Source organism: Chelmon rostratus, chromosome 4, assembly GCF_017976325.1.
Source record: "Chelmon rostratus isolate fCheRos1 chromosome 4, fCheRos1.pri, whole genome shotgun sequence".
Lineage (NCBI taxonomy): Eukaryota > Metazoa > Chordata > Actinopteri > Chaetodontiformes > Chaetodontidae > Chelmon > Chelmon rostratus.
In genome coordinates, this window is record NC_055661.1 from 8,667,233 (window position 1) to 8,682,089 (window position 14,857).

Consider the following 14,857-nt stretch of genomic DNA (forward strand, 5'->3'; position numbering starts at 1 on the left):
GAAAAGAAAGGAATGAATGAGACAGAAATGGGGGAGAGAGAAGAAGAGAGAGGGAGAGACGGCGGATGCAACATCATGAGCCTAGCAGGCATGCACTACATGTTAACATTAGTAGGTCAGCCAGCACAGAAATAACTACACTGTGTGTATGTGTGTGTGGTAACCTCATACACTCACTACTCACCAATCGTAGTGGATACTCCATTCTACAAAGCAACCAATCAAATAAGACTACATACATCCACGTACAAATATGGTCACGTGATCAGCTTTTACCAGCTGTGTATTCAGTTTCCACATGAGTGAATTTTCCTCTATACATATCTTCCTCTTCCTCTCAAATGCTGTGTGAGGACACAGCGACTCCTGATGAGTCCTCGCAGCAACAAATATCAACTGTGCAGCAAAGTTAAAAGGTTTCTTCCATCAATTGAATTGTAATTTAACAAATATTTTATAAAAATAATAATAATAATAATTCCAAGGGACAAACAGCAAATGCAAAAGGTCAAATCTCTGCAAAACAACAATTTGAGCACCAACATGTTGGTGTGTTTGTCAAACATACAGTGCCACTATGTGGCAAAACACAGACACAGCCTGGCTGATGTTTTCTCTCTCTCTCTCATCATGTCTGATATAAACATGTATTTCTTGTTTAAAGTTTTGACATCATAGAGTTCTGAGATCGATAGCAAATGTAAAAGCATGTAGGGACTGATACTGCATTATTAAGTTCTTCAAGAAGAGTCTATACAAGCCGTAGTAACATAAATATGTAAACTAATAGTGTATAACACAGCACTAAAACACTGCACAGCCTCTCTGGATTAACATGTAGTGTTACAATGGCTTTAAACATATATTGACTGATACTGAATACTAATTACTAAACTAATTTTTGCTAAAAAAAAATGGTTTAGTTGATTATTTAATGAAAAATAACCAGAGTAGGGTTATACCAATATGATGTTAAATCAGTGTGCCAGCAATCACTTGAGAACAAATTTTATCTTTTAAGAAACCGTCAATCTCAGCAAATCATCATTTCTACTGTAACTGATGCATTTATACTAATGGTGGCACTATAGAGCAGTATAAGAGAGTATCTTTTTGACTCGTACCGCACGTATACTGTAGCATGGACCTAAGCTATGCTGACAGCCAAGGGTCATCGGGTCACTAACCTGTTTAATTTTCTCCTCCTGAAAAATCAATGATGAGACTAAAGTGAACTGAAATGAACTCTCTGCCTTGTCATTTGTGTGTGTGTGTGCGTGTATTTATATATACTGTAGGTTGGTTTCTCTTCATGAATTTGTGTGTGTATGTGTGTAAGTCAGAGATTAGTCATCTGCTTAATGGGATTAGCTGCTCTGGCTCTACTCAGGCATGACATGGGCTGAGCAATTTAATGTCAGCTTGCTAGCCTGTAAGCTTGACTGGGACAGTAGGAAAAAAAACAACTACTGCAAAGTCTCCAGGACAATAAACAGGTGACTGAACAAGAGGCGGTCACTAAAATAACACATTTCTGTTGTTCCCTGTGAAAACAGGGAATAGAAAAACATATTTTTTAGATATGAACAACAGCCTTCATCACAAACTACCCCTGCTCTTGTTCATACAGTTAATGAGCACCACCAGACTGTTGGTATCCTGCTTGCACCCTTTTCCAGAAAGGTGACTTATTTTTCAGGGACAGACAAGTTAGACTGTGCAGAAGGTCTGGGACCTGATAGTCAAATGTGCTGTGGCTTTTGCCCAAGCGTGGTTCCTGTATTGGCTTGGCTGATCTTGTCTAGACTTACTCTTTTCTTCTCTATTACAGTTGTTGTATCCAGGCCTGCATCAAAGCAATGCATTTAACAACAACAAAACCAAAAAGTATAAAAGTAAGAAGTGGAGCTTATTTTGCTGAAGTTTTATCTGGTTCTCTCATGTCCCTTTGTTAAACGTAGGGACATCTTTTCCATTGCAATACATGTTAAGGTGAATAAAGTTTGTGTTTAGTAATTTAGTAGAGTTTAGTGTCGAACAGCCTGTGAAGTTCAGAGTAAAGGTAGCTGGGTGGCTACTACAGGGAATGGAGCATTAGCAGGCAGCTATCATTAATGTTAAAGCCATAACCTTTAGCCTTGGACTAATTAATTAACCTCTTAATTACTCAGCTGCTCTTGGTTGTGAGCCAGCCTCCGTGATTCCTCGCACCTCTGATAGAGTTCTGTGGAAGCATGAAAGCATCAGGGACTGGATCACAGTCTGTCGGAAGGATGTGACACATTTCTTGTTCTAAGACGATTTTCGGAGGCGCCTCTAACACTGACGTATATTGGTGCCAACCTGGACTTTAATTAAGACGGGCTTTGGAAGGTTGATACTGATTAAATACCAGTGGTGGAAGGAGAACTCAGATCCTTTACTTAAGATGCATAAATACTCCTTTACAAATAAAAGTCCTGCATTTAAAATTCTACTTAAGTAAAAGTAAATAAGTACTATAAGCTAAATTTGCACAAACTATCAAACGTAAAAGTACTTGTTTTGCAGAAAATAACCTGTCAGTAGCATTTCACTGCTGTAGCAGTAGGTGGTGCTAGCTTTAACTACTCTGTATACCAAATTTAGGGGTCGGGCCCAACCAAAGGATCACAAGATGAATGTGAGGGGTCATCAGACGATTAACGAAAGTTCTGATTTAATGTATGTATTCTATTTTATAAAATGATCATATTTTTTTTTCAGTAATTAGTAACTAAAGCTAAGTAGAAAGTGTAGCATTACAACTGAAAAGTAGTGAAAATATAGTCAAGCAAAGTATAGTACCTCAAAATTGTATTTACTTAAAAACATTCCACCACTGCCAACTACTGGGATCACAGGACATGTGCTTATGTATGTGGAAATACAGATACTACATAAATACGCAGGTTGTTTGATTTTAAACAAGCTTTAAAAAAAACAAACTGTGCATGCAAAAATACAGAGCTGATAAAAAATGCACCAAATCATTTGATTTTACATACACTCCACATTAATACACAGGTTGGTCTTGCCACATTCCACCATAACTGCAAGACTCAGACCACTAACAGCAGGTGGATCAGAGAATAAATTATCACTTAAGTTAGTGAAGATACGTTACATTGATCGAGGATGCAGAGTTGTGATGGTCCATCTTCATATGTGTCCCTTGTGCTAGCCCAGTAGGTGTCAGTCCTACTACAGGCAGGGTTATCCAGAGACCTGGAGCCTCAGTCCAATTCTTTACAACAGGTGTGGAGACTTGAGAGGACGTTCAACCGTTCGCTGAGGGTCTCATGAAGTGAGATAACCTACAGCAGCACTCCTACATTGCTGTGGTAGTCCTACTGCAGATACACAGCTCTGGGCTCAATAGTCCTACAGCTGCTTGGGAAGTTCTCTCCCTCCTCTCCTCTCCTCTCATGCCTTGTCCGTTGATTAATTTGTCAGCCGTGACCTCTCCTCACAGCTACACCACAGTGCCAGCTGGATTGTTGCACAGATGAATGGATCGGTGGAATGATGTTGTATGGAGTTTTCTTGTAAAATTCAGCAAAATATCCAAGAAAAGCTAGGAACTCATACTCATGCACTCGCTCACTGACTTGATCTCTTTCCTTCCTACGGTCTTTGTGTGTGTCTCCTTCATTTTTTTTTTCTTTTCTCCTCTTCGTCCATCCTAAAATAGCTCCACCTCTGTAAAGTCTATTAGCAGCCTAAGGTAAGCCTCTTAGGAGCGACTCTTGCTCTCTTGGAGCACAGGAGGCCAGTGACACTCAGTAAGACCAAACAACAATCACAGACCTGATAAAACCAGGGTAGGATTTAAGACTGGATATATCAGAGAGGAAAAGAGGATTGGCAAAGATAGAGAAGAGAGTACTGATAGAAAGTAAAATCCACATACTGTATGTTTAACAACAACCTCCATGAGCATAGAATATATATGTTCAGTAGGAGCTTGAACAAGAGTTCATTAAATTGAAAGATTTTTGTTAAACACATCCATGAGTACTGTAATCTTTAATTTTGCAATTCCTGGTTTAATCTATACATTATGATTTAAATTTGTAACATTGTTCACATCTGTGCACTGGAAACTCAATTTAAATAATCTGCTAATTAGTGCATTTAGGCCTCCATTTTTCTTTTATATTTTGTATTTATTTACCAAGAATGCACATAACAGAATCAAACAGGGTCAGAAAAGGAGACGGGAAGAAGAAATTAATCAAGGAGGATGAGAGAGGATGTACTGAAACATCCTCCAGCAGTAATCTAGCAGTCTTGAGCTCAGGGAACACCCTCTGTTTTCAGTCCATTATTTCAATGATATAAACGAGATTAACCAGATGAACATGAGATGAATCCCTGCAGTCTGTTTATATATCTGCCAACAGACTGTGTGTGTGTGTGTGTGTGTGTGTGTGTGTGTGTCTCTCTCTCTCTCTTTGTCCTCTAGCACTTTCTATCATTCAACACAAAAGTCTTTATCTACTCGCCCTATCTGATCATGAGTCGATTAACTTTATTTTTAATGGAAACGACAACATATAAAAGTCTTAAGTGCGCGCAAACCATTTTACACCTGATTGCTTTCTCAACATGGGCCAGTACAAACCAGGATTTGCTTCAAAACTGAAGCTCAACAACGGATCGATACAGACTTCAAACTTAGAACCTGTACAAGGAAGCCCTTTGCTCTGTGATCCAAGCTGGTATGTGTGTCTGTTGCTGCTGTATGTAAATGTACTTAATAGACACTACACTGACAGTTGTATTTACATCTACACATCGGGTGTTCTGCCAAATAAATGCTGTTGAGATTCCTAAAGCTATGAGCTCATGACAGTATTTCTTACTAAGGCAGCAGGGTCAAAGTTTCAAAGTGTTTGTCTTTCCAGCAGATAATGTGGTGCAAACACCTGAGAAGAGTTCAAGACAATTCCACAAATAACAACAATCAAAGGTCAAAAATGATTGAGTCTGAATCGAGTACCAAAATGTGATTCACAAGATCAAACCAAGTAAAATTAATTAGATTAGATTATATATGTTCGATATAACTACTAGAATCTAAGGACAAACTGCTGTTCTTTAACATGCAGGATCAGGTGGTTTGATGCTGTGAGGGATATAAAGTAAGTCTAATGACTGATGAGAAGTTACAGCAACAGTTTGTGCAACCAGTGTCTGTCTCACTCACACTCTGCCTCTGTTGTGATCGTTAAAGCCACCGCCTTAACGATCACAATAGAGTGCCTTAACTTAGCCCTAAGTCTAAGTTGTAACCCTCAAAAAGCAGTCTGGACAGCAGGTCACACACACACACACACACACACACACACACACACACACACACACACACACACACACACACACACACTATAAGTTCCTTTAGCTAGTGCAGTTGTCACTTTAAACAAAGTAAATGGCAAAAAGGCAGCATTCGCTTTTATCCAAAATGCTTTACAATTACACCCTCCTCACTTGTCGTTCCAACGTCAGACTGTGGTGGCTGATTCAGACAATTTCTGTAACCTTCCGAACCAACAATCCGACAAGTAGGCCCACTTCGTGCAGTCATCAGAGAGGTTTGCAAAGGTGACAAAGTACTATGAAGAACTGTAACTTTTCTCACAAGCTCTATTTTAAGTCTTTCACACAACTACTTCTGTCCCTTTTTCATTTCTACAAAATACAGTCATGCAATACCACGAATGCCTTTGAGAGACTGTCCTAAAGTGTGCTCTACTATCCTTATTTGAACAATTATCACATGTTAGCCGTCTCCACGACAAGTGTGGCCATTTAGTTATGTTGTAATGAAAGCACCTTTATCAATTGAATTCTTCACCTCTCATCCTGTGGAGGGTCGCGGGGGGCTGGAGAGTATCCCCCGCACACAGTCAACCAGTGAATTAATCAAATAACTACACAGCCAGCCAGTCAGATAGTCTTTTGAAGTGTGTGTCCTATCAACCCAGTTTCCTGTCTCTCAGGGTGTCACATGTTGTCAGACCAACAGCTGAGCACCAGCTCGGCATTCCCATTAGAGTGGCTTGACTTGAGCACATCCTGTTCCTGTAAGACATCACCTCAAAGCCTGTTCATTCACAAAGTACAGTACCCCAACTGTGCAATAAGCAACCTGTTACCAATTCGACATGGCTAAATGTGAGCAGGTGCACGTTGTTTCCCATCATTTACTGAGCCTGTCGTTTATTGTGAAATGCTTCATATAGATATGTTCAGTGGAATCCCCCCCAAAGGACTGCAGGTCTCAGTCTCACTTCTCCATCAAACATTCCTGCTATATTGATGTTAGTTTATGATCAAAAAGGTCACATGAGGACATCTGGCAAATTCATAGCTTAGAACCCAGTTCACACACAATATCAATGTAAAAATGACAGGCATGACTGGAACGAATGAATGATGGACACTAATCCCAAAACCTTGTTAATTTAGTTAGATGATTTAATTAGTTGATCTGAGGCTCAACATTCACATGATCACATGTCCTGTTGTCGTCTCAGCCCTTCTCCTCTGCTCGACTCTAACCTGCTTGTTCCATGTGTCTCACCTTGGTAGTGAGGATACAAATGCAGTCCATCCTCACCAGTCCGACTGGCAAACTTTCACCGAAGCATCTTCCAGCCGCAACTTTCCCGTTCTACCACTCAGCTGCTTGTTGCTGTTGGTGACATCCTTCTGCTGTCTGTCCGTGTCTGTCTCCTCCTGATCATCCTCCTCTTTCATCCCTCAATCTCTCTCTCTCCTCCCTTTTTCGTGTCCTCTCCACCTGTCCTTTCATCAGAGCAGCCAGAGAGGACTTCTCCGATAAAATACAGGCCGACTCCGAAACATGGCAGCTGTCCCGGTGCACCTCCACCCGCCCTCTTGTTTTCCAGCTGCTGTCTTCGTTTTATGGCAGCTGGTAGCCACATTTTGACCTCAAAAAGTGCATGGTTCAGAATATGTATCTGCGCACACGCAGAACACTATCTGCACGCAAAAAACAGACAGCCAAACATGCGGAGGCAGGCGAAGAAACGCATACACATGGATGCACAGGCAAACACTCACACAGACGGACATATGCACACACAAAAATACAAATACTACTGCGCACGCACACACACATGCACACACACCACTCTCTGCTGCTTTATCAGGTCAGTCTCTGTTTGGCAGGAAAGGGGGGTTAGACTGAGTGAACAGTAACAGCGGTATAGCAATGGATGCTCTACTTTCAACTTTGACTGTGGGTATTGGCGAAGTTAAAGCTCCATATGCAGCCTGAAGCTTGATGCTGAGATGGGATTTCACCTACTCAAGATACTGGGCTTTTTCGAGGTACACAATATCACTGGAAACTGATGTTGGATTTGAATGCCTAACGTACACTGTACTATACTGTATGTACTACACATGACCAGCAGAGCAGAGAAATGTTGGAAAGTTGGATGGGAATCTCTTGCATAAAACAAACACAAACATAGACAGAATTTTACATTTGCTTCTGTTCCTGTCCTACTCTACTTCTGTCCGGCTCCACCCTCCCCTGGCCCTGCACTCATTGTTGGTTCTCTCCTGATGCTCACTGCTGCCAACAGAAAGTTGCCAGTCTGTCTGCGCTGGGTTGTGCTAATTAGTAATGACATTAACATTACCAGTCTTAGTTTCTTCTATAGCCAGTAAATACCAGTAAACTGTGTAAGCTGTGTAATAAACAATACAAAAACTTACAAAGGGAAATGATAACTGACTATTGCAACAAAAAACAAAAGTTAACCATCCCATCAACCATCAACATTATTATTGCAGTAATAAATTAGGAACACCTGAGCAGCACATGAGTGTACACAGAGTTACCACCAACCCCAACACAATACAAGCAGTATTTAGCTGGAAGGACAACGGTTGCACAGATGGCACTGTAAAGCAAATATTTTCACTATAAAACAAGGTCAATATCAGCACAATTCCCTATGATGTGGACTATCACCTGCAGATCATTGTATACACTGTAAGCCTGTAATCTAACAGCTCAAACCACACAGAACCATTAAATTTCCATTTAAAGTTCAACAAGTCAAAACCATCACATCTAAGCTTGTTCTGCCAGCTCTACTGGACAATAAAATGTTGCTGAGCTGAATTGATTCTTCTTGGCATATTATGTAACGCAATGTAAGCCAATGTTCAAACAGCCAGTCTGCATAAATGATCTGTCCATCTTATTCTGCTCTCTGCAGCCACCAGCAGCGTTTCAATATACTGGTTCAAGACATGTTGTGACCATTAAAAACATGTTTACCCTACATCAAAACCATTTCCATGCAGAAAAAGTCATAAGTTAGACATGGCAACACATCCAGGAAAACCTCACATTCTTTATTGGTGTAGTTCATTGTTGTATGACAATAATTATTGTGTATTTGTATGAACAAGGTGAACTGTGGTCTTAATTTCTTCATAAGCCGCATCCATAAATTGCAAGACAGCGTTACATCAAATGGGCAACAAGGCATAGGCAGTGAAAGGAAAATCTTTGGAGCTAAAACAAAATGCATACTGAGATTCAGAGACAATCGTGACAGCGTTTGCTCTGGAAAGCAATGCTCAGCCGATATTGCAGCACCACAGGATATTACTACAAACTGATATCCTAGCTGACAGATCCCAGCAAAATAAAATCTGAATATATGAATCAGAATGTGTTGAGGCTATTAGGATTGTGAAAACTACCAGTAAATCTCTTCCACCATATAAACACCAATAACAGGAGCCTTATACAGTACACCAACACACCAAGCTCTCCTAGGCACAAGGAGATAATGGAGGCTATATTTGCATTTTAAACTACTTTCTCTATAACTCAAGAGAGAATACCTGACCTCACTTGTTTTCCAGAATCATGCAGCCCGACTGTAACCTCAAGGTTGCCACCCAACAACTGAGATCATCCATCTGTCTTGACTGTGCTATTAACTGTGAGAGATTTCCTGCAGGTTTTCCCAGACACGAATACAAAACAACTAGAGATGTCTTACCTTGTTGGGGGTCAGTGGGTTTGTAGCTGGCCTGGGGCTGGCTGGACCATGGCTGGGGTTAGTGGAGGTGACTTTAACTAGCCCAGGGCTGGTTGGACTAGGAACGGAAATGAAGGAGAGAGACTGTCTGGAGGTGAACTCTGAAAGCTGTCAGTTATTATTCTGTAATACTGCGCCTACATTTTCATTCTCCAAAGCATGGCGTTTATTAGTTTACATCATTTTTTGTTTACTTGGGTGTACAATTAGAAATGACTATGAAATAAATAAATCACTGACAAAACATGAATTGAGTTTTGAGTGATTTAACCTAAATCCAGTTTATTAGTCTGTAAATTAGTCAGTTACCATGAGCTGCATTTTTAGCATACTGTTTTTTTTCCCCCCACACTCTCATTCAAAGTATTAATAGACAGGAATGTAAAAATGTCAGTACACTGTTCAAACAAATTGTGACTAAATTCATGTACTGTTTTGGCTTTTATTCTTTGTTATTTTTCTGCTCACTGCTGCAGTATTTTGCAAAAAATTTCCCAGAGATAATTAATCTGTTGAGTCTGTTAAAATGTCAGTCAACAGTTGTAAAGTCTGGTTTGCTAATGTTACCTCCTAACAATTAAAATGCATGCTCATGCGTTGGACATACCTCAGATTAGGCCCTTTATTCAAAGGCCCTGGAGGAACAGTGGGGCTGAGGCTGCTGAAGGTAAACTTTCCCTGGCTGGGGCTAGCTGGACTCAGGCTGGGAGTGACTTTGCCTATGAATGGGTCCTTGTTAGTTGCAGGAGCTGTAGATATCGTGGTAGCGTCTGTGACTCTGCTGAGACCTGGGCTGGTGGGAGTAAGTTTGTCTGGAGTGGCTGGAGACACAAGGCCTTGGATGGTGCTGGAGACAAGGGCTGAGACAGTCACCAGATTGAGGTCTGGAGAGACAGAACAGCTTTGTGGATTAGCAGAGGGGGTGGGGCTTTCTGACGAAAGAGAGTTTGTGGCAGTGAGATGTGGTTTTGTTCTATTTATTGGTACTCCAGGAGGTGTTTTTATGGAGCCAGTGGGGGTTTCTGCACCATTCACTGTGACTTTAGGAGATATGGCAGCAGAGGGGGAAGAGGGCTTAGGAGTCCCTGATACTGATGATTTGGTGGCCCCAGGATGGACAGGAGGGAGTGGAGCACGGTACTTGACCTTGGCTGGCTGTGACTGAGGTGTAATGGACTGTGTCGTAGGGGAAGATGGCTGTGTTGTGGGTGTTCCAGATGGGACTGGTGGGGCAGGGGACTTGATTGACTTGGGTCTGGGGGCCAGAGGTTTCGGCTGGGATGGTCCTCCAGAAGCTTGGAGGCTCAGGGGACCAGTGGAAGGCTGTGGCTGGGCTGAGAGCTCTGCTGGCAGGTTACAGGGAGCAGCGAGGTTCCACGGACCATCTGTCTGGTCCGTAGAACACTTAGTGTCTCCAAGGATGGTCAGCTCGTAGTACTCCTGAATGTCTGTAATGAGAAGAGCAGAGTTCAGAGACACATTGAATGACTGAAAGGATTAGTAAATGAGGTTGTGATTGACTGCATGACTATATAAATGAAAGACTATATAAAAACAACACAAACTATGAAAACAATGAATGAATGAATACTGACTAAATATCAGCATACTGTGGTAATGTTCTCTCCAAAGGATTCAGAGCAGTAGAGCTCAGATGAGGAGTTGATTAGGTGATCAAATTTGATATCGAATTCATCTTTCCAGACATCAACCAAAAGACTCAAAACATTTTCTGGTTTAAGCTTCTCTGAACTGACGAATTGCTGCTTTTTTGTTTGACATCACTGTAAACTGAATAGCTTTGGGTTTTGGATAATTCACTGAACAAAACAAGGAAAATGTTTCTCTGGTCTCTGGAAAACATTTCTCACTATTTTTGACATCTTGATTGAACAATTGACTGATAAAGTTGTTAATGGAAGAAATAATCTGTATATTTATCTATGAGGAAACTAATACTAGTTTGGGCCTGCTAGATGTTCCAAACATAGTAGAAAACCTTAATTACTACTGTATATTGTAGATTAGATGCAAGCAAGTTCAACTTTAACTTCCGAGATAGCAAGTGAAATTGGTAGAGCTCAAACCAAACACAGCTAATACACTGTTGACCTCTAGTGGAAGCACAAGGATAATGCCACCATAGTTCTAAAGAATACTAGCTCCTTAAGTATTGAGGGTTTCCCACTTAAAAGAGAAGCTCGTTCCACTGTCAGTTCCCTTTTAGAAGTATGCACACTGGCAGAACGTATCAAAGTGACTGTTATGATAAAGGGCTTCACTTCCCTCTCTGCATCTGAACTGACAGGCAATTCTACACTAAATCAAACACACAGTTGTAAGCTCCAGTTGCTATCTTAGAGAAGTTTGATGGCCATAAAACAAAAAAGAGGTACAGTTATGGGAAAATGCAGACAGCTGGAGGAGGGCGTGTAAAAAGAAAAGGAGAAGACTGAGAGTGCACAAGGAACTTAACAGTGCAATACAAAGAAATGACCATAAAACACTGGCATCAAGGGTGGAAAGTACACTGCACAGTAACACACAGTCACATGTCACATATTACAGGATAGATTTAGTCAAATATCTTCAACTTAAAAGAAGTCAGGGATCAATGATAAGAAAAAAGAAAGACAATACAACCATAACCAACAGAGATAGTGTGATTATAAGGTAAAAGTCACAAAGAGGGCCTCAGCCTCATGTGTAGTAAGGATCACACACACGCCTGCATACACACAAAATGGAGAAAGGAGTGTTATTGTAAAAGCTAAAGGCATGGGCGTGGTGCCAAGCAGGTGGGGCCAGAGACTAACAACCAGTTTGTCATCATGCACACAACCACACAGACACACGTGTGCCTGCTGTTTGCCTTCCAATAAGCAACAGTTCACCACAAGCAGAACTAACCAGTTAGACACAGACTGTAAACTCTTGGAATACATTCTCATACATTCTCCAAATTCATGTGCACTACTTACAAAAGGCCCTGTGTTTTCCGTGACTGTGACAGGCCACATCACGCCTACATCTTTATATTCTGATCTCAATTTTTTGGTGAACAGTCATGTGAGCCCAACATCTCGTAGGGACGGTGAAAACTAGTGCTACCACTCACAGAAACCAAACAGTGCTCCCCTCATTCCCTTATGATCAGTCCAGCCTTCTGTCTTCTGGCCTACTTGCCCACTGTCTTATAGCCAAACTCTCTTATCTTTATCTGGACCAAAGGGCACACAAGTTCCTGTCTTCAAGCCTTCATATACAGTCCTAAACACATGGCATCCTTCCTGACTGACACACATGGCAGTGCCCCATCTGTGATTAAGAGATCGTCACTCACAAATGCAACACAAGGTAAACGGTCAGTTCACCCATATCATCATAAACTTTCTACTTCATTTGAAAATGTTTTCAGATAATATAATTAAATACCACATTCGAAAAATGTCCCTTAACAAAGTTACAGTTACTCTAGATGATCCTGAAAAGGTTAAAGAAAAAGTGGAAACAGGCCACAGAAAAGGTATGTGGTTCAATCCAATTTAAACCTCTGTATAAGAGGAAAAAAATGCTTTTTGTGATAGTGATTTGAGTGAAGTACACTTTTAATATAAGATAACTACGCTAATTTAAATACCATGACCACTGGTAATACATATAAAATGTGGCTTGGGGCAGGTAAATATGCAATATGTGCATAATACTAAAGCTCAAGACACCTTAAAATTAACTCAATAATGAACAAGAAATAGCACAAACAAAGCTATCCTTAATCCACATTCACATTCACAAGTCACCTGAAGAATCCTCTCCTCCTCTACACATGTCAAATCCAAACATCAAAGACTGACAGGAGGGTCAACTAGCTGGTCAGCAGATAAAAGCTAACCAAGGCTTCAAAATCAACAAGCTGTAATACCAGGCATAAATGGATGTACAGAACAAACAGACAGATATCCTTACCAAGCAGAGCACTGAAGAGCTGACTTTGGAAGACATTGATGACTCTGTCCAGAGACTGCTGCAGCTGGTGGTCTTCCTCCACAAGGCCCTGTTTGGTCCGGCTCTGGTTCTGCTGTCTCTGGTTAAGTTTGGCCCTGTACTGCTGGAGAAGCTCCAGGGCTCGCTGAGCATCTGAATACAAAAACCACAGGTAAGCAACCACACAACTAATGACTGAAAAGGAAAGACTAAATTCTCCAGGCACTCTTGAATAGGGCAAGGAGATTAGGGACTCTACATTAAAAGCCTCTACTTAATTGAGGATTACTATGGTAGAAAACTCTCACTGGTTCGGACCTCAGGGTCTTCATCGGGGTGAAGTTAATAAAAGACAAATTAATAACACCTGGCTCCAAATTGTGAGTGTGGACACAGGTGTTAGTGTGTCAAATGCCTTTTAATATACCTCATCTCCTGGTTCCTCCTAATGAGTGCCAGATGAATGATTTATTTGGCTTTCTGTCATCAACTGTCTGTTTATAGTCTCTGACATCAATACAGAATTACAAATGCAAGATCAACTTAAAATGAAAAATCTATTATGTCTTCATTCAGTACTTTACAAGGATGTAGCACCTGTTTGCTTTAGAAAGGCTGATCTCCACTGTGAATTGGTAACTACTATTAAGTTTTATTACATGCCCTTATGTAACTCTGATGCAGAAGGGCATGAGGGCATCAAAGTTTATGGTGTAAGGCAGACTGCATTCCAGGCTCCATGGCACTTTGAACAGCTGATTAAACCGGAAGCACTGACAGATCAACATCAAACTCAGACTGGAGTGTCAGCCTTCAGCCTTCATATGCAGTGAAAGATGGCATGCCAAACTGCATTCAAAATAATTCTTGTTAATTGATTATTTACGCATTTATAACCGGATAGATCAAGCAGAGCATGTTTTCAGATGTCCATCCGTTGCACAGTCGCACACTTTAATACGGCATGCAATTAACATTAGGCAGAGTCAAAAATATCCGTCAAAAAAGCTCAATTCCTTCTATCTACGCGTGTTGGTGCATGATTTACCAGCTAACAGACTCTTCAGTAAAATAAATGCTGCTGCTGGTGTCACTTGCGTGCCGAATGTACCACATTGTCTGAATAATTTGTAAAAGCTTTTCAAATGTGATCTATAATTTGCATGCCTTTACCAATAAACACTTCAGTGTTAAATTGCGGATGTTTTAGAGAAGTTTCGTGTTCGCGTGTAGCATAGAGTTAACATAGTTAACTTAAAGTACACAAGCTAGACACAAGCGCTCGAGATATCAACGTCAACGAAACCTTTCAGCGTGGTTAAAACTGATGTGTTAGATATCGTTTCAGTAAAAAAGGAAAGTATGTGTGAGGGGGTATACTACAGAGATGGGAATAACGACGAGAGTTAACAAAAAGCATGTCATTTATAGTTACCTTTCTGTCGCACAGGCATGGTGACACGCACAGTCCTCCTCCCCGGGGGCTTGTGTGTGTGAGTCGCTGTGACCGTGTATCTGTTATTACAGATGTGTGCGTCTGTCCCGGGACAGCCTGCCTCCAAACTGGGACACCAGACTGGCAACGCAACAGTCTACACCAACCTGTGGTTTCGTCAAAAGAAAAACTTTTCCAAGTGTTTGGAGGTCCGGGAAAACCGTCACAGAAGAGACGCGAAACCGTTGATACCAAACGTTGACGGTCGGCGCGCGGACTCGGTACCCGCGGCGGTGGCTTGTTTTCTCTCTTTCCG

General features: G+C 41.1%; 1 protein-coding gene across 2 annotated transcripts in view; it reads right to left on the bottom strand.

Annotated features, from left to right (window-relative positions):
• LOC121604920 (disks large homolog 1-like) overlaps positions 1–14,857 on the bottom strand; it is a 108,548-nt gene extending 93,691 nt beyond the window's left edge. For both annotated transcript variants that reach the window (XM_041934549.1, XM_041934547.1), the window contains exons 1-4: positions 14,542–14,857; positions 13,089–13,259; positions 9,730–10,570; positions 9,084–9,180 (exon numbers count right to left, since the gene is read on the bottom strand). In XM_041934549.1, coding sequence (XP_041790483.1) covers positions 9,084–9,180; positions 9,730–10,570; positions 13,089–13,259; positions 14,542–14,560 — 1,128 coding nt within the window. In that variant the 5' untranslated portion in view covers positions 14,561–14,857. The remainder of the gene's footprint in view (positions 1–9,083; positions 9,181–9,729; positions 10,571–13,088; positions 13,260–14,541) is intronic.